At 43.6% G+C, this 27,514-nt stretch overlaps 1 protein-coding gene across 5 annotated transcripts in view; it reads left to right on the forward strand.

The window, feature by feature from the left end:
• Nucleotides 1-27,514, forward strand: part of MTSS1 (MTSS I-BAR domain containing 1) — a 121,040-nt gene that overhangs the window by 72,196 nt on the left and 21,330 nt on the right. For all 5 annotated transcript variants that reach the window (XM_067290168.1, XM_067290170.1, XM_067290171.1 and 2 more), the window contains exons 4-6: nucleotides 14,069-14,153; nucleotides 15,533-15,624; nucleotides 17,167-17,241. In XM_067290168.1, the coding sequence (XP_067146269.1) occupies nucleotides 14,069-14,153; nucleotides 15,533-15,624; nucleotides 17,167-17,241 (252 nt within the window). The remainder of the gene's footprint in view (nucleotides 1-14,068; nucleotides 14,154-15,532; nucleotides 15,625-17,166; nucleotides 17,242-27,514) is intronic.

Here is a 27,514-nt window from a genome sequence, read left to right on the forward strand (position 1 = left end):
GATTCACGCTGCTTATATCGCATCAGATTCACTCCTGTGAGTCACTGGGACGGGAGGTATCTGTCTTGGCAGCTCTCCTGGAGGAGATTTCTGATGTCAGTAGAGGAAAACTTGGAGGTAAAATAACAGCAAACAGTGTTAAAGGATCTAAATCTTTAGCTTAGAAAATCAGTGGCCAGATAACTAGACATCAGCAATGAATTGTCATCCCAATTTAAATATAGACTTTGAAGGAAGTTTTCTGTAATATCTTCTGCATATGGATGTTTTATGGCAGGAAGCATATCCTGCTATAAACAAATTAGCCTATTTTAGAGACTGGGTTAAAGACTATGTATGACTTAAGCCTGGAAATTTTTTCCTTTTGGAAATGTTGGCTGTACTAAACTGATCGACCACTGGCATGTTTTGAGCTTGACCACTTCCTTAATTTTGGAAAGGGCTGGAAATCATGGTTTGAGAGAGCACAGTGCAGGAACAATATATTTCCTAATAGCTGCTGAGATCTCCTACCTTACCAGCCTGCAAGCGTGTGAGACTGAGCAAAACTTTATCCAAAGGGGAGGCCTTGCTTGCAAACAGCTGTGTTGTCATCTGACAGAGGATGGACGTTGGCCTGACATCGGGTGAGTTGTTGAGAGATGATCTGTGTTGTTTTCCCTTTTTATAGCCCTCTTTTCAGTGGGGTATTCTCATCTTTAGTGGTTCTTGATATTTTTAGGATGGATCCATGGATACTCCTGCGGCTTTTTCCAAGGCTGCCAGACTCCTGCTGGGAGACATTGGTGCTAGTCATTTAGACAGAGAAGGGAACAAAGCATGTGAAGGAGCAGGGTGGATAATACCACCCGCTGCAGATTCAGAGACCCTCATTTGTGCCAGGATTTGGCCTTGTGCCTAAGTCTGTCCCCAGTCACCCCTGCTCTAGATATACCATGTCACTTTGTCCCAAGAGCCAAGGGGAGCTGATTGTGACCCTGGACACCTCGACCACTTGTGTGTTGCTGGCTGCAGAAAGTAGGATGCCTCACCTCACGTGAGGACCTGATGGCTCTCCTAGATTTTGGGGTCAACCTTGCTTAAACAATGGAGTAAGTTGGCAAGGGAAGGGTTTGAGAATGACCACATCACACAGTGCTTTTACTCTCGGTCTGTGCACAGTTCTTACAACGTCTTTGCTTGTAGCGCAGGGCAGGGGCTGTGCTTTGGCAGCGAGACCACTAATAATTGTTCATCCTGCCCCAAATGTTCCAGTGCCTTCCCTTCAGTTAAGTGCTCATTAACTTCTTCAGATTAGGGATAGGTCAGGGTTTCAACGATAGCCTGGCAAAACCCGGCAGCATCAATCAAAATTGTTTGAAATGTGTCCAACATAATTCTGTTAATGAAACCTTAAAATAAAGGTGCCATGATAGTAGCCAAAAGCTATGTTCAAACAAGGAGCACCCCGACAGCGCAGCTCCCCGTAGACTCCTCCAAGTGCGGGCCGGGCAGAAGGAGGGTGCTGCCCTCTTGCAAAACAGCTTCTGCTGAAAAGATCCCTTCACCTTTTTGCAAGCTTCTTTCTTTTGATCTATTTTTTTCTTACTTCTGCAAAAGGCAGTCAAACTTCAAAAGAAGCCGTATCGTACCACCTTCTGTATGTGCTGTGAGCTTAAGGCAGAGTCTTCTCATGTTCAGCTCCTGGTAGAAAGGTTGTCCCTGGGGAGCCTCTCTCTCCTCCTCCCCAACGCAATTGCTGACTGCACTCGCAAGAGCTACCTCTAGCAAGGGGGGGCATACTGGAAGAGCAATTGCTGCTGCTGAATTGTACCTATTTTGTGGCTTCAATCACCTTCTTACATGCTTTAAAATAGTGTTAGGTTTTAGTTTGTTTTTACAGCAGATAACTTGCTATATTTCTCGTTGGAACTCAGTACGTTTCTTCATTATTTCATGTCTGAATCTGCCTGTAGCTTGCTTACATTTTAGCAAATTACTCTAAAGTGTTATTCGTCGATAAATCGGAGCTCCTTGAATGTGATTTGGTTTTTATTAACGTTCTAAAATTCATCAGTCTCCAAAGGATTTTTAGTGCTTCCTATCTCTGCTGTGGTAGGATTTTGACCCATCTCCTGGATTGTAAAATAATGCATTGCATAGAATATCTCCCACGTGCATTGCTGTTTTTATCTTGCGTTGCCAACTGAGGTACCTCATTCTTGTTTTACTATAATCTTCCCTGCAAGTAATGCCTTTCACAGCCCTTTGATCCCTTTGGAAATGGCAGATTAACAAGACAAAATACTTTCTTTGGAGAGATTTTTCTTAACCATAGAAATACTTCTTACATCACGACCCAATTATACCGTCCTTACTCTTACTGCAAAAAACTCCAATTCTTTGGGGGCTATCTTTTTAATTGAATCGTTTATTTTACCCACTTTAAACAAACTGTTACAAAATCTAGGCTAAAGCTGTTGCAAGCAGTTGCATCTGAAAGGGGTTGCAGCTGAGCAGATTAAACGCAGCAATTATTTGTGTTAAGGACTCGCCCTTGCGTCCCGCTTGGGATGAGTGACAGCGCTGCTGCCTCCGAAGACCAATTCTGCGATAATCGGAGCCCGCGCGAGTGCTGCATTGCAGTTACTGTGAGCTTACGTCACGACCAGATCTCCAGGCTGCTGAAGCGTTCGCTCGTCAGGAGCCGCAGGGAAGGGTGGCTTCTGTACGGAGTAGCGACAGCAATGGCACGAGCCGCGTCTTCTGTGGCTCGTACTGTGTGCCCTGTGCTTGCTGCACAGGATATTCCTCATCAGCTCTTCTCTGTTCTCCCCAACGCTGTGTAAAAAGCTGAAAGAGCTTATGCTGTTACAGGATTTGGGGTTGGGGATTTTTTTTTTTTTTAGCCTCCCTTTTCTTTTTATTTAGAGACTTAACATATCGTGTTGTGATTGGTGCTCTTACGCCATTTGAACCTGTCCACTTTAATTAGCAGCTGGCATTGCATTATTTATAGATACATGGAAAAAAACGTGAACTAGCCATAGTTTTCAGCACAGTGTATTTTTTTTTTCCCTCTTGCGAGTAGCTCATATCCATTTTTCCATAGATAAACTAGCTTGGCAACCTGCAGATGTTGAAAACACTGGGTACCGATGCTTGAAATAGAAATGGGCTCTGAAGTTGATGTGGGATGGGAGGAAATAAATCAGAAGCTGCTATTGCATTGGAAGTCTATTAAGACTGATGGTACGTCATGCTTGCCAGAGCATAACTTTAAAGCTGGCCACATTAAAAAAAAGAAAGAAAGAAAAAAAAAAGACCCTATAAATCTTGTTTGCAATATACATTATTAAGGTTCATTTTAGCTTTTGACCTGCTATGGTAAGAAAACAAGTTACTAGTATGGATGTTTCATTATTTAGCGTGGTTTAGTTGGTTGGGAGGTGTTTGTCCAAGCAGGAGAAAGACTGATTCTTTTTAGTAGAAGTTGTGCCTGTAGATGATGTTTTTTACCTGTAGCTTTGAATTTGTGAAAGTTTTAGCCTGCGTTGACCCTGTAATGCCCAGGAAAATGACAGGCACACAAGGACCAAGAATGGTGTCTTGTTATTAAACTCCTGTGGGCTAGGAGTTCCTCAAGAATTGTCTGCATACACTCCTTACTCTGGGGAAAAATAATTTGAGGAAATTTAGCCCTCTTTCAAGAAGCTTCCCTTAAATAAAAGGGTAAATTACTGCTCACTGCAGGCTTTAAGTATGGGTGCATGGGCTGTTGTTGAACAGCTGATGTGCAGTAACTTGTTCGTAGGAACATACCCTAAGAAAATGCTTTGCTATATACTGTGTCTGAGCACCATGATCTCGACACACGCAATGCTCCCAGTTGCAGGGCAGGGAGAGATGACTGCAGCCCAGGGTGGTTGCTGTCTGTGAAGCAGCTGTAGGCTACGTACCATGGTTTTGCAAAATGCAGCTTGTGAATCACTGCCTTAAGATGTTACCGTCTGTCAGGGTCAAGGTAGACCAACCGGCTGTTCAGTAACTGCCTCTTTCCTGCGCATCCTTTCAAAGCTGCTGCATCCTTATTCTGTAAACTGTATTTTTCACTATTCTTTTCCAAGACTTCTGCCTACCAGTCTGGGCCAGAATTGAACACATTGGTGAGCAGCAGATGGATTTGAGTCATGCTTGCATTTGGGAATTCGGGATGGCAACTCAGGTCTGAAAGCTTCCAAAACTCAGGGTGGGTCTCACTTCAGTTAACAGAAGCAGAATCTCCTGGTCTCCGTAGCCTGAATTTTGCCCAAGGTCCATGTGTTACAAACTGTGCTTGAGAGCACATGGCAAGATGACTTTCTGTTGAGTGATGCAAAGCTTTTCTTCCCCAGCATATCCAGCTCCGTATTACACATGTGAGATTTTTTTGATCTCTCTGGTTGTATACAGATGTCTTTGAGCATCCTGTTTCTCATGTTGACCGTCTTTAGGAGAACAGCTGGGCGAATTGATCGTTCCTGCTTTCCATGGCAGAGCAAGATGCAGGGAAGCCTTTCGTACAACATTGCCACAAAATGTGGGAATGTAGGTTACGTGGTACTAAATCAAGGTGGTCCTTGGGGGAATAGTTAATAAATCCTAAATAGGAGGTGGCCCTTTCTGAGTGCTTTCTTTTCAACTTGTAATTTATGTGCTAGTCCTGTCCATTACAGTGCTTAAGGCAGAGGTCAGAAATCCTCCAGCCTGCTTTGACACTTCCTCTTCTCTTTAATGGATAATATAATGGCAATAGGTCACAGCCAACTGTGTGTGTAGGCGAAGGCTGATGAGGGCTGTTTAGTAGAACAAGGGAGCAGCAGAGCATGTGAGGAGCTGGGAGATTTAGATGGATTTGGTGCATTACCAAGAATGTCAAATGACCAGATGCACATTTCCGTACTTGAAGACTACAATCAGCTTAAGCTTTCAGTATTATGAATTCATTTTTTTTGAGAAACTCTGAGAAGTGCAAAGAAAGGAAATGTATGTGGATGCATTTGAACAAGCTAGTGTCTGGGGGGTTTTTTTGCAGGTGAGCTTTTGTTGGTTTTCATGTCATTTTGGATATACCACAGACGACTTTTTTTTTTTTTCTTTTCAAATTGGGTTGTGACAGTGCTGTTTTGTGTGCATAAGGTGGACATTTTTCTGGCACTCAAAGCTTTTGCTTTGGTAAAACAATTAAACACTTTACTTCATCGGCTGCGCTTACCACATGAATTTATTGTGTTATGTATTAATGTATGATGATGAAGTAGTGTCAGAGGAGTACAGCCTCCCAAAAGGCATTTGCAAAGCATCAATGAGCTCTGGATGTTTAGATAAGGAAGAAAATTTCAGTGGCAATAATCAACCACTGGAAGAGGGGCCCAGGAATCTCCACTTCTGGAGACACTCAAAACACGACTGGACAAGGACATCAGGAACCTGGTCTAAGTTGACCCTGCTTTTAGCGGGGGAGCCGACCGATGACCTCCAGAGATCCTGTCCAGCTGGAGTTATTCTATGATTATGTGCTTTTTGCAAAAGCTGGTGAGAGGAAGGACCACTGACCAAACCAGTTACACAGATGTTTGGAGGGGAGTAGGGTAGGCAACAAGGGGTTTCCACCTGTAGAAGGAGGCACATCCCGTAAGGAAGGGTATGAGGTAGTTTGCTTGCTGTCACTAAGAAAGTTTAGCAGCACTCCATGTGTCTTACTTAGAACTACCCAACCCCAGTTGATTTGAAGTTATTAAAGACTATAAAATAAGCAGGACTTGGTAAGAAAGGTAATAGTACTTTGAGGTGTGCTGAATAGGGTAGGCACAAAAGGGGTTTTGTACTTCAGCAAGGCAAAGGCTAAAAAGGTTGAAAAGCAGAGCTGTAAAGCAACTTTTGTGGGCGTAAGATAACTTCTGCTTCCCTTTCAAGGCTTAAATTTCAGGATTTGCAAAGCCTTGTTCTTACTTTGTCTTTTTCTTCTTTCTTTGGGTTTCTAGTCTCTTTCATTGATTCGAATCCTGATTTCCTGCGGCTTTTTTACAGTTGTTTTTACTGAGGAGGAGGATTACGCAGTACTTTAATACTTAAACCTTCAAGCACCGATTTTATAAGCTTGGTGTGCATTTTGTGTGTGTGTGTGTGTGTGTGTGTGTGTGTGTGTGTGCTGGAGCAGAGATGTACAGCAGAATCAGGTGCATCCGCTGTTCCCGCGGTCAGAAGACTTGTCACAGTCCAGCGGAGTCTCTTTGGAAGACAGAATCCAGTTGCCGTGCCCAGACGGGAAGAGAGAAGCACGTGCTTGGTATTTGCATACCGATGAGCATTGCTGCGCCTCTTGCTCCGTGCCAAAATGCCGTGTTTGCAATGCCGTGCAACTTTGCAGCTCGCTTGGTGTTTTCTGCCAGACTTGCTTTCTTTTTTGGTGAATCAAAGAACTCTCGAAGCTTTGCTCCTGCTGTACTCTTCATGGTTCAAGCAGGCACCCTTTAAATTCAGTGTGACAGCATCGATTGTTTGGAAGAATTTGTGGAATAAACAGCAGTTTGCCTGCAGAGCAGGCGGATCTGTGCAGTCAAAGCAGCCAAGGAGCTGGGGAGCAAGGGCCCGTGTCCGTAACTGTCTCACCGGATCTGTCTGCAACCTGAGTTGCGTACAGAGCTTGCATCGCTTGCTGCTTACAAGTAAAGGAGAAAATGCCAATTCCTTTTCCAAATTCCAAATTTTGGATTCGGAGTTTGCAGTTAAGCGATATCTTTCTGAGCATGCGTTTATTGAACTTATGGGCAGAAATGCAAAGCCTTCTAGTGTCTCTGTTTGGAGATGACTGTCCTCATTTTGCTTTTTGATAACAGGGTGGGTTTATTTATTTATTTATTTATTTATTTTTTAACTGAGGTCAGTGTTGTGTACCAAATTCCTTCGCACTGTAGGCTTACGTGGCCAGCTGGTGTCAAACCTGTGCGGTGATATTCTCCCTTGAAATGTGAAAATTCATAATACTGTAGTACGGTTGAGAAAGTTGAAAATAGGTGGGATGCTGCCAAGAAAAAAAAAAAGGGCATTTCAGTGAGGGCAAGGCTGGTCAACTGCTTGAGAGTCGGTATGCTGAACAGCACAGCAGCTGTCCTGAAATATAGCACGGGGCGAAGCAGGCTTTAAGAGGGTTGGGGCAATCTAGATAATTATAAAATTAGGGCCCTGGATTTTTGCAAAGGCTTTGTGTTATCTGCCATTCGATTAAAGAGGCGTGCAAGATCTCCGTGTTCCTGCTGAAGAAGGTCCCAAGTTTTAGGGAAGTGTGAAAAGACGGTTCACTTGAGACAGTTCGGGCTCCTCCAGAGGAGCAGAGCTTTCCTCTGAGTGAAGGCACTGAGAGCCGTGAGATCCCGTGCTGCCTTACTTGCGCATTGGTTTGTTTTATTTACTGGTGTCGCTGGATCTCTTTGTACCAAACTGAGGCATAACCAACTTTCTCTAAAATGTCTCAGGTCGCTTATTTCTTAAGGCAGCTTTGTGTGGTTCTGCATCCCTTGTCCCTTCGCGATCCTCCCTTCCTTGCGCTGAGGAAGAGCGCGAGGAGCGGCAGCATGTAAAAATAGCCCTGCCGCCGTCTGCAGAGCTGCTTGCTGTGGGGTTTCAGTTAGATCTGCTGACTTTCATCAAAAAAATTATTTTTGTTCTGCTTTTTGCCCCTGTTTGGCTTGGCTGTGCCTGACTCTGTGTTTCAGAGGCAGCAGCCGTTTGGTCGCAGTCGAAATCCTGGCGTGGCAGCGCGGGTGGTTGGGAGCTGGGTGGTTACGGAGGCTTTTGACTTTTGGAGCCGGCGGTGTCGGCCAGGCCGATAGCTGAACCTAAAAAAGAGGAAAAAGCCTTGTACCTTGTGCATATTCTGTATGGAAGTAGTGGGGTCAAAACGAGTGGTCGCACGCGATGCCGAGCGTGGAGGGAGATTGCGCGTGCTGTTGCAGCCCGTTTGCCTTAAGTGCGTTAGCTCCTTCGCTCACTGAATATCGCCGCAGTCTAATCAGATTGCAGACATTGCGGCTCAGGGCCCTGCCCCGACAAAATAGAGTCGCGCTTCAGAAGGGCAGAAGGATTCTGAATTACTGCCGCCTTCGCGCATTGGGACGACACTAGAAGTTCATTAGAGCCAGATTTGCCGAGGCACTGAGACCGGCGGTCCGGCTCTCTAAATAGGTCTGCTCACCCAGGCCGTCGCCCTTTTGTCATGGGCAGAGGACGCTGCACTGTGTGGCGAAGGCTCCACCCGATGGGGATGTTTCTTTAGGTATCGCTGACCTTCTGGCTCGGGGCCAGGTGCTGCACGGGTGAGAGGTTGCCCCAAAACGGCCTGCCGCCGCGGCCGGCTGCTCCGGGACTCCTGCCGCCGCTTCGGGAGGCGTTTGTAGCGCGGGGACTCACGTTGCCTGTCCCAAGCCGTTAGTAGCATTTGGAGTAAAGCATCTGGATCTGCCTGGATTCAGCCCCTGAGGTTTACGTAGCTATTCATAGAACGGTTTCGCATATGCACTTGGCCCTAAATTTGAAAAGCGATGGGGAGAGGTATGGGCAGTGCTACTGGGGGCAGCTTCGCTGTGAGCCCAGGTGTTCGTCAGACCTTGTAGTGTTCAGTAATCAAGGAAGAAAATGTCAGTAACCTTGGAAAACACAAGTCTGGTATTTGCTCTTCTGAGCAAATCTGCCTCTAACGCTGCTTTATTTTTGTGGCATTAAAACCTTGACATGGAACTTGTTATTCATAAAAACTAGCAACAAGCACCTGTGAAGAGATCGATAGTAATTCTTGAAAGAAACCTCCAGAAGTGAAGTACTGCTGTCTGTGCTGTGTTGATGAAAGAGAGAGGAGTTGGGGGACCAAATAAACTCATGCTCTTGACCCCAGCATGGCCAAACTGGAGGCTTTTGGTACTGAGAAACATCTTTGCTTGGGCCTTTTCTGCTCTGCAATGCAATGGCAGGATCCAGCGATGCTGAGCAGAGGCATAAGCTAGGCTAGAAGAAGTCGGAAGAGCTTTCCTGCATTTCCTTTTTTAATATACGGACTGGACATGATCACAGCCTGTTTTAAGGACTTCCTGAAGCTGGCGGTTGCCAGAGCCAGGCTGTAGCCTGGGGTTGCTTCTGTTTTCCTGTTCCTCTTGTCTTAGCTTATTCTTTACTGCTTCAGCTAACTGCCTCTTCTTCCTCTTTTAATTTTGGAAAACTGATGTAAATGCGATTTAAGACCCTGCTACCCCCATCCATGAACAAATGCTAGCGTCTTCTGCAAAACAGGAACCTAAAACATTTTCTTGTCAGGATCATCTGGACTGCATGGAGTTCTAGTTAACACGACAGGCTAGTATCAGGCTCCTATAAATATATTTTCCAAGTAACTTAACCAAAAGGGCACTCTGCTGAACATTGCAAGCAATCTGTTCCATTGCAATGACAGCGACAGGGATGCAGTACATGACAACGGTCTGCCACCGTTGTTTGAGGTTTTTAAAATTTGGCTAATTTAAAATATTTAGATGATTTTGACCTTTAATTTGCATTTGTTGATTCAGTTTTTTGAAAGATGTCTAAATTAAAACTATTTTTAAATACTTCAGGAAACAGTTTTTAGCTTGCTTGGAACAGCAACTTCCAGAGACATTTGCTGAGTACTGCTCAGAGAGGCTCTTAGCACCTGTAGGAATAAGGGTGGATTTTTTTTTTTTGGTTTGGGGTTTTTTTGTTTGTTTTTTGCTGGGTAGTAGATGATGGCCAACAACACCGTAGCTTGCAGTTCTTGATGTGTTTTTCCAGCTTACAAGCCTTATCTGGAGATTGTCAATACCCCAAAACATAAAATGCTGCCATAGTTCTGTTTGTTAGGAATTGCCACTGGGACAGGAACCTACAACCCCTGTGTTAGTCACTCTCTCTTTTAGGCAAAAACCCTCCTCTTCTTCATGTCTGCTGTGCTACCCTGGCACTGATCCCATCATCCTTGGGTTTCGTGGAGCCATCTACATAAACAGTTTTGCAAAATCAAGGTCCATGCCCCGTGCAATCAGCGATGGAGGCTGCTTGCTCTTCTATCAGCATGAGTTTGGATAAGGGTTGAGTAATGACCATTAGCTTAAAATGTCCCACTGTTAGTCATCCTGTCATAGCCTCTGTGTTCAGAGCTGTATTTAATAATCTAGCCTATATTCAGCTGCTGCTTTAATCTCTGCTGTAAAATGGAAGCCTCTTCTGATAACTTTGAAATTACAAAAGTATTACACCCATTTTTCATCATTCTCGCCCCTTTCGGGAAAGAGTTAAGTGGCTGCCACATTTGGACTCTGCCCTTGAAGATAAAGATGAGCTGGTTAATAAGTTGGAGCCTTCAAGGCACTTCCCAAAAGGCAGTTGTCTTCTGAGCTGCCTGGGGTTGCTCAAAACTGAAGCCCAAGGAGGGAGATAAGAGGTTGATTGTACGGAGCTGTTTGGAGTATACAGAGGCCATGAAGCTGTACAGCTGCGCATTTCATCAGATAGTCATTTCCTTCATATGTGGGCATTATTAAGTGCAAACATAATGATTTGAATAAAACAATTGAGTCTCTTTGCTACAATCCCTCCCTGTTGCTTCTCTGCAGTGTTGAATGACAAGCGCAGAAAGAGCATCATTTATGGCTTCATAGTGCACTCATTGTAGTGCAGTGGCCCACAGGCTTTCATTTAATTATCTTGCATGAAAAAGATTTTTTTTGGCCTTTCATGGATTTAGGCAGGAGTAGGGAAAAGCATGGAAAGTGAGAGCAAAAGCATGTTTGTCTTGCAGAGTTGCATTTTACGTATGAGAAGCGAGTCTGATGTCATCACCCACTTTTGGATCAAATTTGGGGATTTTGTTAAATCACTTTCTTTGAGTGGGGATTTCTCATGAATATAGCTTTCATCTCTGGTTTCGTACTGTTTACACGGTTCCCAAACATTGCTTGCCTTAACGGATGAATTACTGTAGTGTGTCAGAGAAGCAGATAATTCCTAGCCTCATTTTATAAATGGAGAGCCAAAGGCAAAGGAGTTTGACTTAAACAGTTGGAGAGCAATGAATAGAGCCCAGGTCTTCCAGTTTACTCTTGGTCTGACTAAAAGTTTGCTAATTGGGCCACAATATTTATCTTCAGGAAATTTTTAGCTACTGGAGAACATCATGACTTTGTGCTGGGGACCTGCCTTTGAGTGGCATGAAGACTGGCAGTACTTTCGGCATACTCCTCGTGCACTTCTGGCTCAGATGTGCTCGTTGCCAGCAAGTCTGTGTGCTGGTGGCCCTGAAAAAACAGCTATCTCCAGTTGGTTTACTGCCCTCCCGCTGCATGGCTCTGTCCTTGAACAAATAAGCAACTGGTCACTTATGGAGCCAGTCTTTTGGGGGAGAAAAACCATAAATGAACCTGGAGGCTAAACTAGGTGCCTTATGGTCCTGGCATAGCCCAGTGCAGTCATCAGACTTTGAAAGCTCTTTCGTCTTATACATAAAATACTGGGCTGCATATCCGGTATAAAGACTCGCACGCACAGCAGTGTTTGTATTATACACACTCTACAAAACAGGGTCTGACCTTACAAATGATTAACCCTTTCATTTTGTGAGTGGGTAAACCACTACGGTAATGTCAAGCAATAATTCATATAAATAAAGCATATATTACTCTTGCTCACTAAGGCTGTCTGTCTGGGGTTGGATAAAGAAAAATCCCAACTGCCCTCCCTTCTATGGTTGGACATTTTTGACCCAGCTCCAATGCTACAAAATGGCTTACTTCTGCCAGTTTGTGTAGCCAGCTGGTCCCAGCCCTTCAGAAACAGGCACCCGCTCATGATCCGGCGCTGCCTTTCCATGCTTTGCCATGGCACGGCTCATTCTGAAACCCATTTTCTACAACACCTTATTTCCAAAAGGGCCATTAAAAACTCTTCAGAACTGGTCTTATCCTTCCTTTGCTCTGTTAGGGTAGTTTTCATTCCTAGAATAGCTAGCACCTGGTATTTCCGTGCCCTTATAAACTCTTTAGGATAACATGAGGTTGCAAAAGACGGGAAGAACAGTTAAAAAAAAAAAAAGTAAAAAGACCGAAAAACAGTAACTCCCATCATCTAGAACCAGTGTCTTTTTTTTTTTTTTAAACAATCTGTTTTGCTGACCTTGCCCATTCATTTGTACTTTGTGAATATATTTATACTCTGGTTATTGGTGTTTCAGTTAAAATATTGTTACCTTGCAGTTTAATATTAATAGTAACTGACCCTGGTTTCCTACTCTCTGAAACACATGGTGCCTTATTTCCTATTTATTGTTCTAAAATGACTCTTCCCTTTTTTCATACGATGGGGCTTAGGAAAGCAGTGTCAATTAACCAGTGACAGGCCTTAACACTTAAGTTTTTCAATGCGAGTCTCATTGCAGTTTGCTTAAACTCGATTGAGATTTGCTCTGCTGACATCCATGGAAGCTTTTGGGTTCATTTCTTAGCCCCTTTTGCTTGATACCTGCTGTTGGAGGTCTTCTTCCATTAAGCTCCAAGTTGCATGCCCCCAAGGAAAAATGCCTGTCTTTTGGGACAGAGGTATGCTATTTATTGTAGAAATGGTCTTGTTCCTCCAGTTGCTTTCTTTCCCTTTTCCCATCCTCTGTGTTGCTTTTCGGATTACCAGAGCCTGTCGCAGCTTTTGCTTTAGCAGCGCAGCGTCACCGGAAGGGATGGGTGCACTTGCGCCCTGCGCCCCGGCTGCTTCGCTCGGCCCCCACTACCCAACTGGGCCGCAGCTCTTCAGCCCTACCAAAGAACGTGATTTCAAAAGCTCCTGATAAAATACGAGTAAGCAAGCGAGTGACAGAGGACTTTGGGTTTATCTTTTTGAACAATGGAAGATACCCAATAGCCACAACCTGTTCCAGTTATTTAGTGTCTTTGTTCCAGAGCCATTTTGTGGGCACAGAATTTAATTCTGTAAGAATGCAGGAAAGCAGTAACTTTGGGGTTTGTGTTTAAAAAAATAAATGATTAAAGACATCAAGCTTTTTTGCTTGAAATTTTTTTCATGCACCCTACAATTTTTCAAGGAAAAAATTGAGCAAAAAGGATATCATACTGTATGTTACAAGACTAAGGTTAGTTTAATAATCAAATGAGACCTTAAAATAGATGCTAATATCTTCACTGTTCTACAGAATATTACAATTTGGAAAGGCTTGGTGCAAAGGTTGATGTTTATTCTCTGATAATAGATTTGGTTTGCAGATGGGGACTAAGCTATTATCAAAACTAAAGCTAACTGAAACAAAATAATATTGAAATCTAACATGCTGATCGAAATTGGAAATGCTGATGAAAGTGGGAAATAGTCGAACTTGTGGTTTTAAAAAGGAAGACTCTGAAAGAGGAAGAGCTGCTAAAAATTATTCCTGTTATGCAGTTGTCAGAGAAACTGAAGTGAGTCGGGGTATAGAGCAAATAGTGCCATCTTCTGGCATGTAATGATAACTAGATGCATGATCTGAGATCCAGGTATGGGTGATGATATGTCAGTGATGCATATCTTCATCAGTGTATGAGGGAGCAGATAGGGTTAGTTACGTATTCTGGAAAAGTAAAATCCTTTTTGAACATTGGGCTAAAGAATCTGGTTATGGGAAAATTGGATCAAACTGCTAGATTTGTTTCGGAAATTTGGCCTACTGCTGATGACCCACCTGATTGTAGGTGCTCAGTGTTCTGCCAGGCTTCTTCCCCTGGGCTTTGACATCTCCAGCCCTGTTTCCTCAGTCCTTCTGCCAAGGAGTTGGGCCTCACCGCACAAAAAGCTGCTGGGAAGAACTCTTTAATCCTGCTTAATGGTTCAGTTCTGTCTCTCCCCAAGGTGACCGACACCACATTTTATGATTTTATGGTGATTGTATACTACAAATATGGTTTTGAGTTGCTCCATAAGATTTGGCATGCTCTTTTGATTTGCTGTGCCTCTGTCATGGGAAGGAATCTTATCAGACCTCTCACCTTCCTCGCGTTTTGTTTTGCAGGCGGCACCCGAGAGATTGGATCTGCCCTGACCAGGATGTGTATGAGACACAGGAGTATAGAGTCCAAACTCAGGCAGTTTTCCAGGTGAGTGGTTCTGTGCCTGGCCCAGAGCCCGAGATTCGGCTCTCATTAGCTGCTGGACCGCAATTACAGCGTAGTTGTGCAGCCCCCGTTACTGAGGAACACGTAAAGCTGTTCACCGGCGTTGGCTTTCCAGCTAATCTCGGACCCTCTCAGTGAGAACAGCCTTTCTCCTCTCTCTCCCAGTGCACTAAGTGTCTTAAAAGCCAGGAAACACAGCATTTCACTGCATCTTCTAGGATTTGGACTCGTCACTTCAAATCACTCTAAATGCTGCAATTCCCCTCGTCAGTGAGCAGCCTGCCCGTGGGGCGAGGGACCTGTCTGTGTGTTTTGGGACTTTAAGCCTTTTCACTAAGTCTGAAAGCAGCAGCAGTATTGTGCTGCTTCTTCAACTTACCTGAGAACCCAAATAGCTTTCAAACAAAAAAGAAACTAATATGGAAAAGTGAAATTCCATCATCCCCTTCTTCCAGTTAAAGTCAGACTGGGGAGGTAATGGGAGAGTAGCAACTTGCAAGTAAGCAGGGCTATATGTAAAGCACAGACTGCTTCTGTAGTATGTACACATGCTTCTCTTTAACCAGAGATGCAAAATGTGTGTTTGACCCAAGGTGAACCGAAATAATGCTTTACCATTTGCTCAATGACTTGAGATTTCTCCCCTTTATTTTTTTAAAAGATATTTGTGAAGGAATTGGCTGCGTGGAGAGAACTTTCACCTCTAGTTGCCCAAAGTTAGCTGTTTCAATAGCACCGTCTCAATCCAGTTAACCTAGTGCAGCCTTACCAGCGTTGTATCACAAACTCCACTGCTCCTGTGGCTCTTCTTGCTCGCTATTCCCAGTAGCGGTGCCAGGCACGGCATGGGCTCAGAGTCTGACATACCTCCACGCTCGAGCCCCGGCTGGTGAGAGGTGCGGCTCCTTAGTGGGCAGGATGCTGGTAGCTCCCACAGCTGCTCTCTGTCGTCCTGTGTGTGTACGTGTCCTACATAAGTTTATAATCTTCACGGGCACGTAAAACAGTTCAGTCTCCAGGGTGTTTGTGTAGACTGCTCTTTGCGTGCCGAATGAGTAGAATCTAACTGTTTACGTTGGCCCTTACGTTTCAGGTCACTCCTCTGGTTTACGCTCTGTTCCTCCCTGCCCCGAACTGCTGCACAGTAATTCTGGTTTATCTTGTGATGGGGACTTTTTGATCCAGTCCTTTCTTTTGCTTTCTCCAGCTTAAGCATTTTTATGTTCTGATATTTACATTGTGACACTGGTAGCTGTCACAGCAAAAAGTAAAAATACTCCAGTGTTGACCTTGGCTCTCTATATAAGAATAGGGGCATCTGCAGGATTTGATTGCTCTTTGTGTTTTTTCAACAAAATTAGTGCTTTAATTGACTGTCTGATAAACCCACTTCAAGAACAGATGGAAGAGTGGAAGAAAGTGGCCAATCAACTGGATAAAGACCATGCAAAAGGTAGTTACAGAGGAAGAATTCTTTAATAGGAGTAAGATTGTAATACCAGCTTTTCTTCCTCTTTTAATGGTTGTACTGGGGAATGAAATGACGTATGCTTAAATATGTATAGCAACTTTTCTCTTTTAAAACACTACATCCAAAAGTGCCTAACAAATTTTTTCACTCTTGCACATATATTTTGAAAGCGTAGTTTGCAGGACCCCAAGTGACAGGTTTTTTTTCTAGGCTGGTAGGTAGTCATTGGTTTTAACTCTGTTAGTATACTCTTGCTATATGATCTCCCATAGTGCAGAGGATGCCACATCTATCTCTGCAAAGCTCTGGTGTGCAGTTGAAAGCTAACTGCGTGATCACGTTATGTCTCGGCCACAGAGTTCTCCAGAGAAAGCACAGTCCTCTAAAACATTCAGTGCTGTTATTTTATATCTGGTGGGACACAGAGATGTGCACCCGGGGAGCTGGAAAGCTGTGTCGTTGCACGCGAGGTGCTCAGAGCTGCAGTGCTGAGCACCGCTATGGAGGCTTTCTTGGGGGGCAGCAGGGTTCTGCACAGCCAGAGCTTGCGAGTAGATGGCTTCAGCTTTGCAAACCTGCCAGGGGATGATGGCCCTCTAGCACAGGTGCTAAAAGCTGGTCACAGTTCACCACTGACCCTTGAAAATTCAAGACTTTGCTCTGCCTGATAAAAGCAGCACCACGGTGGTTTGTTATGGGGAGGTAGGGCCGAATCACCAAAATGCAGAGAGACCCAGGGTTTAGGGGACAGAGTTGGGTGTTGGAGGTGTGGTTGGCCCGGGCACAGTTCCTGTGCCTGCCACCAGCCTGCTTCTGTTTTTCCACCTATAGAAGAGCAGTAACATTGACCTCCTCTGTTAAAGTGTGTGTATGTGAACACCCATACATACCTTCCATCTTCTTTTTTTATTTATTTTATTTTTTTAGTATCAACTTTCATATCTGGTATCTTTAGCATGCCTAGACAGAGGTGGAATATTTTGTTTTGGGTTTTAATTCTCCTGGGGTTTGCAGCTCGTCTAAAAATGAGGACAGCTGCAGTATGCTCCACTTCATGAACAAGAGCTGGCAATGTGACCCTTTCTTGGGCAAAGTCTTAGCACCCTCTCCCTCTGCCTGGCTTTTTTGCTGGATAGGGATCATAGGATCTTCTCTGCCTTGCCTTTTCAGGATCCTGGTTTTTGAACACAGATGTTTTGAGAAACCTGTCATCTCCATTTTCTGTTCCTGAGAGTGGATGAGTCTCTCACACAGCACTCTTGTTTTGTACTGCATTCTCAGCTGTTATTTCTGTAAAGGCTTTGTTTATTTGGGAAAGATTCAGTTTGTGAATGTGCTCCCACCCTAAAACATTGTATTTAGCCAAATGTATAGGCACTACAAAACATGAGTTCTAAGCTGCTTTGATTAAAAATAACTATTCTCTTAAAATTTGTAGTCTAATGTCTTTAAGCATAGTCTTTTCTGTGAAAATCCTTCATTTTAATATCAGGTGTGTTGATACAGAGACTGTGTGTTTTTTAGAATACAAAAAAGCCCGCCAAGAGATAAAAAAGAAATCGTCTGACACACTGAAGCTGCAGAAGAAAGCAAAGAAAGGTAACTTGCTCCATACTTGTGCTCTTAAGCACCTTTTGTGCTGTGCTTATTGACACAGATTGAACAGCAGGACTTTCTAGTCTAATAGCTCAGTCCCCTGTAATGTACTACTGTTATGTACTTGAATACCAGGGTACAATTACTATGTGTCACTTGAATCATATTTGAATGCTGCTGTCTAATGTTCTTACACAAAAGCTTTGAAGCTGTTTGTACAGAGTCACTCATTTTTTAAAACAGAACGCTTGCTGCTAACTGATTGCTGTTAAGAGCATTGATGCTGTAACGCGACTCATGCAGATACGTGTAAAATCTTCTAGAATCTTTTGGAATAATATAAAAAAGCCATTATGTAAATGTTCTGTAACTATTAACATTTCTCTCTATTCTCCCTTTCCACCCTCTTTTTTTTTGTTGTTTTTACAGCCTATAATCTCCTAAATCTTACATTATTCCTCAGTGTGTGAGAAGGTGGTATGGGTTGTTGTCAGGGAGGGCACTTGGCAACCACAGAAAACTAGAGATGAGCAGGAAAAAAAAGGGAGGTCTCCACAAAAGGGATCTTTCTTTTTTAGCAGCTGAACCTCATGCTTCTATTGTTCTCACACCACCAACTTGTCATAGGAGTTTCTTCATCATATTCATGGAAACATGCATCCACTTAGATACTTGCAGCATTTCCATCACTAAAGGGTGTTGTTTAGCTAGGTGCAAACCCCATCAGGCTTCGTAAAACTGATCCAGAGCTTGTACGGAAGCAGATTTACTCGTTCCCTTTCCTGGCACTGGGCTCCTACCAGCTTTGAACAGCTCTTGGGCTGCAGGTTGCAGCTTGTGCTTCCCCTCCTGCCTAAAAACTATGAGCCTGGAGACAGGCAAAATAAACACTGGGGCCAGGAGTTTCTTGAACTTTTCAAAACCTGTAAGTTTGGACCTATTTGTACTTTATCCAGAACAGGTGAGCGATCCCTAGCTGTCCTTCCAAATAGGTGAGTTAATAATTACACTGGTAGAGCCACATGGCTGGCAAACTGCTCTTCAATTTTAACTGATTTATAAGAGGGATGAGGGAAGGGCACAGAAAGACAGACGCTAACAGGAGAGCTTAGCTACGTGTGCCCATTGCGTCTGTCTCTGTGTTGCTACAAAAGTCCACATTTTGGGTCAGAATGTTTATAATTAAGGGATGTGATTTTTTGTGTGTGTGTGTGATAAGACTTTTTTTGGTTGTTTTGTTAACTTGTTTACCATTTTGTATGATGAATTGCTTGATTTCAGACTAACTGCTTTAGAGAGTGTACTGTTCCCTCCCTCTCTCTTCCCTTCCATCCCCCTATCTGGTCTGACCCCTGTTGCCTCACTGTAACAGGAGCAACCTCTTGGTGTCCGGGAGGTGGGAACTGAGAAGAGCGTATTCATGTCCTGGGAACGGTCAATGATTAAATTGGAGCTTGTTTCTATAAGTTGACAGATAGTTTGTTCTGTCAGCAATGGTTAAACCAAGTAGGCTGAAGCTCTCGTACTTTCTCCCTGCATTTTTGGGTTCATCTCTCCCTTCCCCGAACCATGCCTAACCAAGAGGAGGTCAGCCCACCAGTGTCTTGTCCTCCTTCAGGATTAAATGTCTTCAGTGGGGAGTGGAATGGGCCTCATTTTGCTATCATTTTTATAGCAGCCATGCTGTGATTGAAGTATCTTGATTTTTTTTTTTAGAGCCGTTCCCTCGCTTAGTTTTGCAACGTTAGGAGATGCTCTCAGAGCTGTCAGCGAACCTCCTGTATTTCCATGCAGTAGGATCTCGAACTGGTGTCACACATGTGGCGCTTGGGTCCAGAGCAGAAGCCGAATGGGGCCGAGGCAAGGTGAAAGCCAGCTGCAAAGAGAGGTGTGTGGGGATGATGGAGGTGATGAAGGCACCCAGGTGGCCAGCACAAGGAAAAGAAGGAGCTGCAATAACTTTTGTAGGAGCTGAGAGCTGTAAACGTCTGTTCTCGCTGCCCCTGGGGAGAAGAGACTCAGCGAGGTGCTGAGGCTCGTGCAGACGTGAGAACAAATACCTGAACCTGCCAGGCCGGTGGATTACAGACACAGATGGGAGGAAAGTGGGAGGAAAATCTATCTTTTGACAGACTATTTAAAGCGGTTAAATATAGAAGAGAAAAAAGTAGCAGTTTCCTTTTCCCTTCTTTGCCTTTTTGATCCTTACCTTGAAGGAAGAAAGCATTTGTCTGAATTTGTAAGAGCAGTGTCAGATGTTACTAAGCGAACTTTGGTGTATGTCTTCTCCTGACAGGTCTGTTTAATGTGCTACATTGTGCAGTGTGTTGCTTTTGTCACTGAGGCAAAAACATAATCAAGAAGGGGGTTATTTAGAAAATGATAGCTCTCTCAAACTGATTTTGCTTTAGGTCACAAGTGAGGTTTGAACTTGCTGGCAGGGAAAGTCTCTGGTGAACCCATCCCGACACGTGGCTGAGTGCATGAACGCTCCTTTTATTGTGTCTTCAACTCTTCTGTTTCCTTGTTGATCAGACTTGCTCTTTTGTTCTCTTCTTCCTCGAGCAGGGCCTGTCCCTTGATTTTCTGTAAAGTTACTGACTCACCTATGGGACCTCTAAAACAGCAAACCCATTCTCTACCTAGTGCTCGTAAGAATGGTTTTGAATTGACCTTACAATCATCTGTGGGCAAGTGAGATGTTTGCCCAGTTCTGGATTTGATTAAATACTGTGCATGCTACTAAAAATGCCTTTCAAGCTTTTTCTAAGCGAGCTTTCTGCTGTGACTGGATGGGGCAGTGATTTGCTTTGGGCAACTTTAGATCTAGAAGCTGAGATACAACCCTGCACTTCTCACTCGCGTGTGTTATGATGGTGGTGTCCTCTCTCCCCGTCACGTCAGGCTGCAGAGCCTACGTCCCGTCGTGTCTGATCTGCATCTTGCATGGTAGCTGCTTGCTCCTTGCCTGCACATCCAGGGCTTTGGGTGAGAGGTCCATGGTCCGTGTGGCTCATCCCAGCAAGTGTGCCGCAGGTCGGGCATCCCTGGAGCACCAAGGGGCCAAGAACGTTTGGGTTTGCCTCTTCTCCAGCTTTGCATGGTCTGTCTGGTCTGATTCCGTGCAGCCAAGCTGAAAGTTTAGGTCTGGCATTTGAGATCATTTCTTAGAAATTATGTTTGCAGAGTAGGGTTTTTTGTTTGTTTGTTTTTGTTTTTATTAATTGCAGTAAAGATACTTCCAAAGCAGGAAGTGATTAGGAAAACAGCAGACTTCTGAAACAAACCCAGAATGTCCTATGGGTCCTTTTTGGAAGTTTGCTGGAGTATAGCTGATAAAATGACAAGTCTTTGTGGAAATGAAAGTACTGTGTTTTGAAGGACCTTTCAGGGGTGATATTCATTCTTTTTGTTCTCTTTGACTGTAAGAAATCCATGTGAAGTCTAAATATGTGCGGTCTAAATAGGATCCTGGAGAACCAGATGCAGTCCCTGGGGTGTCCTGCTACTGTGGTGGGGGGATCCCCAACACACCTCTTTCCTTAGACCCATGTTCCCAGGAGATGAGGCCTGTAGGGCACGTTGCCTCCCCGGCATTGAAACTTTGCTCTTTTCCCCAGTTTCTAAACAAATGAGGCTACACAGCAGATGAACCTGCGTACACCATCTTATAAATTGCTTTTTGTTTTCAGACAAGCGTTGGACATCAGAAGTCAGCCTAGCTAACCTGATTCAGCAGAATAATTGTGTGTACAGATAAAACGAATCCATGTTTAGGTTTTATGCTGAGTCAAGGCCTCTGTAGTGATTGCTGCTAGAAGCTGTTGCAGCTATACTGAGCTCAGAGGAAAGGTAGCAGCAGCTTTGGCTCTGCCTATAACCATTTCGGAAGGTTGACAAAGTGCATGACTTGTAGTTCCAAAAAAAGAAAGGAAAAAAAAAAGAAAGAAAAGATCCAACTGTAACACTCAAACGACTGACTTAAACTATAACAACATATCAGGTGAAATCTGGTGTGTGTGTTGGCTTTTTTCTCTGTATTTTTTGACCTTGGACGTTTATGATTGAGTAGACAGGTTTCAATTCGGCTCATAACATATCTGGAAGGTTTCACTTTGAGGCTGTTCACATGGTACTGTGTGCTAACTTTGAGGAAAAAAATGTTTAAATCCAAAGGGATTTTTTTAAAGGATTATACGTAACAGTCCCAATAAAAGACCAAGGCTATTATAACATGTATTAATGTAAAAGCTGAATTTTGCCTTTATTCAGAGATGTTTCTGCAGAGTGCCATGAACATTCAGCACAACATTTCATCTTGTCCTGTCAATGTTGAGTGTCCAAATGCACAGCCTGTACTTTGCTTTGGTACTTGGCGTTATTCAGTGGTTTTTGACATTATGCTTACCAGCCTTTTAATGAAATTGAGAGAGCAGAATGATGATTAACTTAATGTAATACTGTCAAAAGTGCCTTTTCTTCTCCCTCTTCCCACTTAGCTGAGATGACATGTTTGTGTTTTTAGAGCCTTTGCAGCTGCTTTTTTTTGTACGCTCTGGTCTTTGCAAACTATAATAATTGCTGTACTGTTCTCAGGGATGATTGTGCAAATCCTGTGACTCTTAGCTAAAAACCATGAAACTCTTCCAAACAATTATAACTGAGGAACTTCTCAGTTTTTAAGCAAATGCAGACCTTCTCGTACAGGTACTTTGCATGGTGCGTGTGCTTAGCACTTTCCCGGAGCGGCAGTCTGGAGAGGGAGGACCTCTGAGCAGACCCCGGCTCCATTAGGTTATTTCTTCAAATGGGTCAAGTGTGGGGTGATGAGGGAAGGGAGATCCAGGACTCGCTCTGCAGTTGATATGATATGGCTCAGGAGGAGGGGAACTAATTAGCAAATTATCCTTATCTGCCTCAGGGAAAAATCCTGTGTGGATTTTTGTAGTGCCTCAGGTCCCCCCCCTCCGCCAACCTTTGTAATGTAAGCTCCACTTTATAAAACTTCAGTGAAGACATGTTGCCAGCTCAGTGACCGCAGATCTTTTTGACTTACATTTTCGTTCCTTGAGTTTGAATGTCATTTGACACTTCTCTTCTTTCTGACAGCTAGCCAGGTTTATTGCAGAGCTTAATAAAAAGTTTTTTTAATTAAAATGTGCATATCGTGGTTAATCTTTTTGATGTTCTTCCACACTGCATCAGCAATTAGTGTTTCATTTAATTAACAATCTATTAATGTAATTGCAGTGGAGAACATCAAAAAGTGCTGCGGTTGCTAGTGCAGCAGCCGCCTCGGGTTTTCACATTTCCAAGGTTGCCCCTTGCGTGTTAGGGTGTGCACCTTGTTCCTCTTCATCCGCTTGAGCAGTTTGGCGGTTGTCTGTGTTCTGCACTTTCTCTGAAACACAAATTACCGTGTTCTTGCCTAAGAATCTGCAAGTTAAACAGAGTTCCTAAACTGATTTAAATTTCTTAAAATAAAACTGCATGATAAATAACCAGGCGTTTGATTTACAGCAGCTCATCAGTAAGCAAAGCTAATGCATTTGCCTTTATCAGCAGCAGCAGAAGTCAAAATAGGCTACTCCAAACTGCTCACTCTCTTGTCTCAGAGCTGATGATAATGTCTAAACTCTAGGAGTGCTGGAATACCATTTTGACTTTTTTTATTTTCCTTTCTGTGTCAATTTTGTGTCCTGCAATTTCTCATCATGCGCACCTGCCTGACAGCTGAGGCTCTGGGTAAGTCTGTGCCATGCTGTAACCCTGGTGGCTGGTTTATTGTAGCCCTTGCTGTGGCCTCTTTATGGTGTCTGGTCTCCACTAACTGCCTAGACTTTAATTTCTAATGAAACTAAAACATTGCCTAATCTTAATGAACAAACCATCTTTTGATTTGTATCTTCTTTTGGCATCTAATTGGAGCACTGTAAAAGAAGAAAATCGGTTTTGCAGCCGAACTTCTGCTTTATTTTAGAAAGGGATTAACATGGACTGATTAAATCGTATCACAGTTGCGAGAGAAGCTAAATAGAATAGACATGTTATCAAGGTGATGTTCAAATAATTGAATGTCTTATTGTTAATATGACTTTTAAAGTCTAGAGCTTAAAGTCCTTAGTGTTGTTTTTTGTAAACCTGTGGTCCAAATCCCTTTTCTCTGAATTTCGCATGCACCTTTCTTTAATGATAGATAAGAAATCACGTATAACTTCATGCTGGGGAAGGGGTGGAATTGGCCTCACGATTGTTTCCTCTGCTGCTGCCTGATCACGCCTTAAATCTGTTTAAGTTGGAGTGCTATTTTCAGTCATTGTATTGAAAATGTAAAGTAGTTGCCTTGAGATCTTCTCTAGAGTGAAACTTAGTGTGTTTGAGAGAAAATATCAGACCTCAACAGGTAGGAATAATCATGGAGGTGTTTAAAACTGCCCTCTGGAAGAGCCTGGATTGATCAGACAGGGAGGCTCTTAATCGGAGTGCCTCGGCTGGGCTCCTGGAGCTGCGCGCTGGGTACGTACCGCGTGGTCTCCTGGTTTGAAACTGCGCTTTGTTTTTCCTGGTTTGCAATTCAATCTGCAAGTTTCTTTTGATAACTTGCACCTTTTCTTTTAAGAGACAGCTTAACACTTGGGAACATTAGCAGCTGATTCATATCTCCGGCGGTCACTGGAAAGACTCAGATTTGGTTGCTGAATTTTCGGAATTAGCTTCTAAAGTTAACCCCAGCAATGAGGTTTTCCACCTTTCTGTAAGCTGCTGCAGAATTGTGTATTCTAAGTCTAGGTCCTTATTAGTTTGTTGGCTTTACTGCGCAGGACTCAAAGGTGTTGCTCATCCTGGAAGATTGAGCAGGTATGCTGTTGTGACGGAAATGATTTGGGGATGAATGGCTTTGAGCTCGTTTGTTTGAGACATGCGCTCAGCGTTTGATTATACAGTGTCAATGCTGGCACTCTGTGTAAAGTGTTCATGTGGAATTTTTAGGACACCCCAAAAGAATGCGAGGAAGCAGTCTTTAGGTGAGAATGGAAACATGGGAAATATTAATTTCACCAATATTTATTGCATTATCTACTTTGCCAATAATAGCATTAACTTTAGCAGTAAGACTTAGACTGAGAGCATTTAAAAATCATTGCTGCTCTTTGCTGTTGTTGACAGTTTTGCTAGTTTAAGTTGCCTTATAAAATATAAGCATGATATTGGGTTGAAAATTAGATTTACCTTTTGTCTTCTCCCTAATATGTTCCTTTGAATGCAGTTTTATTTCAAACAGTGGTTATTTAAGAATTTGCATGAGGCTTTTAGCTGTAGACCGCTGTAAAACTGAAGTTTTAATGCACATCAGTCCTTTAAAGCTCTTGCATGTCATGCTAATGATGTGAGGCACCCTCTCTGAAGGTAACGTATTAAGACTATTTGGTGAGTAATGGTGGATTCATGTGAATATTGATGAGAAGTGATTCAGCGACGGCAGTTTGCTCTCTCTGCAGCTCTCGTGCTGTGTGCTTGCCTGTGCCAACCCACCAGTCCCACGGCCGCCGGACACATGTTGCTTTTGGTCCTGGCAGGATGCAGGCAGGCTGTAACTTCTGGTTCTGCATTTCTGTTCCTCGCTGCAATACCAAAGCTCCCATTGGAGAAAGGGTGGATACACATTTCTCCTGGCTTTTCAGATTATTGACTCATTCTTCTGTGTGCAAATGAATGTGTTTTGCAGAGCCATCCTTACAGCATACTCATTTCTGGCCGATTCCAGGTCAGAGATCGGTGACTGCATTGGACACGTTTGACCATCTCTAGAGCTGAGTGTTTTGGTGGGTCATTCAAATCGGTCTCCAGCTGGGGTAGGAGTGTCCTTTCAGGTCCACCTTTGCCCACCATGGCCATCCAGGTGCTAAATGATGAGACTGTTCTGGAACTCTTTTCTGTCATTATAAAAATTGCATTGGTTTGGAAATGTTTCCAAATGTGTAACCCAAAGCCTTTACTGTGCTAGAGAGACTAATCAATTGTTAATGTTCCTTATGAAAGTGTACTTCATGTCCACAAAAATAGATTGCAATAGATTTTCCAATAGACTGCAAAGATAGTGCAGTCGGTTGTCAGGGATACCCTAAATAAGTGACCTTCCCCTCACAGTTCAAAGGGGAAAAACCACCATTGCTCTCAGGCGGAGGATGCAGTTGCCGACAGGGCTTGTAGCCCTGGTGCGGTGGAGACCTGGTGTCTGCAGTGGCTTTTGACACTGACGTTTCCTCCTGAGAAACATAGCAGATTCAAGCCAAGGAAGGCTGGAGGCCAGTGGGCAGCGACGGAGACACGCAGCCTGCCCGCGCGGTCCTTGGTGTCCCCAGGCGTAGGAGGGCTGCCTGGGGCTGTGCTCAGAGAGGAGGAAACGGGTTGAGAGAGTGCTGCTTTCGTGCCCTGTAAACATCTGACTTGAGAAGCTCATCCAGCTGATTCAGAGCACCTGAGCTGGTTCACTGCTCTGAATTATACCCTGGAGAGCTTGGCTGTTTTCACTGACTGTGCAGGCGCCCAAGAGCCTCAGCTCCATAAAATTGGTTGTGAGTAGACGGTATGTCTATTAATTTCCTGATGTACTTAAGGGAGTAAAATACAAATGTTGCAGAGGGTGCTGGAGAGCTGTGCGGTTTTATATACAGCAGTTCTCCAGAGTTGAACTGGTGGGTGCATGATTTAGTTAGCAGTTAATATGTTTTGCATCTGGTACAGCCATACGAAAGAAAGCCATACGGGGTTAAAGAACACGAGCTTATTTCACCTGCAGTCATTTCCAGGCCGCTCTCCAAGTAAAGGTTCTGGATAATAATGTAAGTCTCAGCTTTGTAAGGAGTTTGAAAGAAAAACTCCAGGGAAGTGTAAAATGATTAATTGCTGCATCTGATTGCAACTTTGAGAAGTTGCAAGAGAAGGCCATAGGTTTATCTCCTGAGATGGAGACAAACAAGAAGGCACAGGCCCGTTAGAAGAATTTTAAATAATTCCCTAAAAGTTGTTTCTGGTAACTACTAATTTTGAGAGAGGGACCAAATAACTCTACAGCTTCAGAGTCTGTTATAAAGTTGTTTATTTCCCAAAGAGTTTTATGATCCACCATGCACCAGTCATTCTGGTCTCGAGGGTGAGACACTGGGCATTCACGCCGATAATTCGGTCCCCGTGTGCCCTTGGCAGAGGCTGTGCTGGAGCCGCCCAGCCTGCAGGGACGCCGTTCCTCGAGGATGCACCTCGGAGTGCTGTGCGTGGGCATCTGTACAGTTTTATCTGGATTACGTCCGACTCTGTGCAGAGGAGATTTGAGTATATCCAGCCTGGAATGCCTCTAAGCCAGTGTGATTCTCTTTGCTCCACTCTTGCTCGATCTTCTCTGTTCTGGTTGTGTATTAGCGCTGGGGAACCGATGACTTCACCTTGCTCTGAAGTATTAGGTCATAGGTATGATAATAAGGCAAAGGTTTGCTTTTGTAGCTCTGACCTTGAGTCGTCTTGTAGAACATGGTGTTTTGTACTGCACACATCAAGAGGCTTTTTTCTTCCTCTTGCCCATAGCTTTAAATTCTGCGTGCACAGATTGTCCATAAAATAGATTGTCCATAAAAGCTTTTTTCGGTAGCTGCTTGTAACTTGCACATCATTTTTAAATGCGGTCTTACTGGTATTGAGCAACAGTGGAATGGAAATGCACCTGGCATTCTTACTTTGTCTGTGTATTTCTGGATGATTTGAGAGAAATTTATGCAACTGAGGTTCTTTAATCAGGGTTGCAGGTTGTGTGAAAAGATCTTGTAACTGCAATGGTGTTGACTCAATAATGCTAGAATTAAGCAGCTCTTCATTACTAGAGGAATGAATTTTTGGCATGATGCAGGGTAAGCAGTTGTGGCAGAATAAGATACTTAACTGTCATAGAAAATTTTAGTGTTATGTACGAGTTGGTTTATGGTGAACTGGGTGGAGCTTTGTGTTGGCAAAACATTGGATTTTTTTTTTTTTTTTTTTTTTTTTTTTTTTTTTTTTTTTTACTTTTCATAGACAAATACTGGACTGGACATATTTATGTATTTTAGATGTCAATAGTTATTTTTCGTTTGTTTGGTTTGGACTTTGGAATGAAGAAAGCTGTTTTACCAGTTGCTTGTGTAAAGCAGTTGAATCCTGTGGTCCAACGCTCAGTAACACGTCCTTACTGTCATGTCATATAGGAGGCTCATTCACTCATGTAGTGACTCCACAAAATTGCCAG

The sequence above is a fragment of the Apteryx mantelli genome, chromosome 2 (genome assembly GCF_036417845.1).
Source record: "Apteryx mantelli isolate bAptMan1 chromosome 2, bAptMan1.hap1, whole genome shotgun sequence".
Lineage (NCBI taxonomy): Eukaryota > Metazoa > Chordata > Aves > Apterygiformes > Apterygidae > Apteryx > Apteryx mantelli.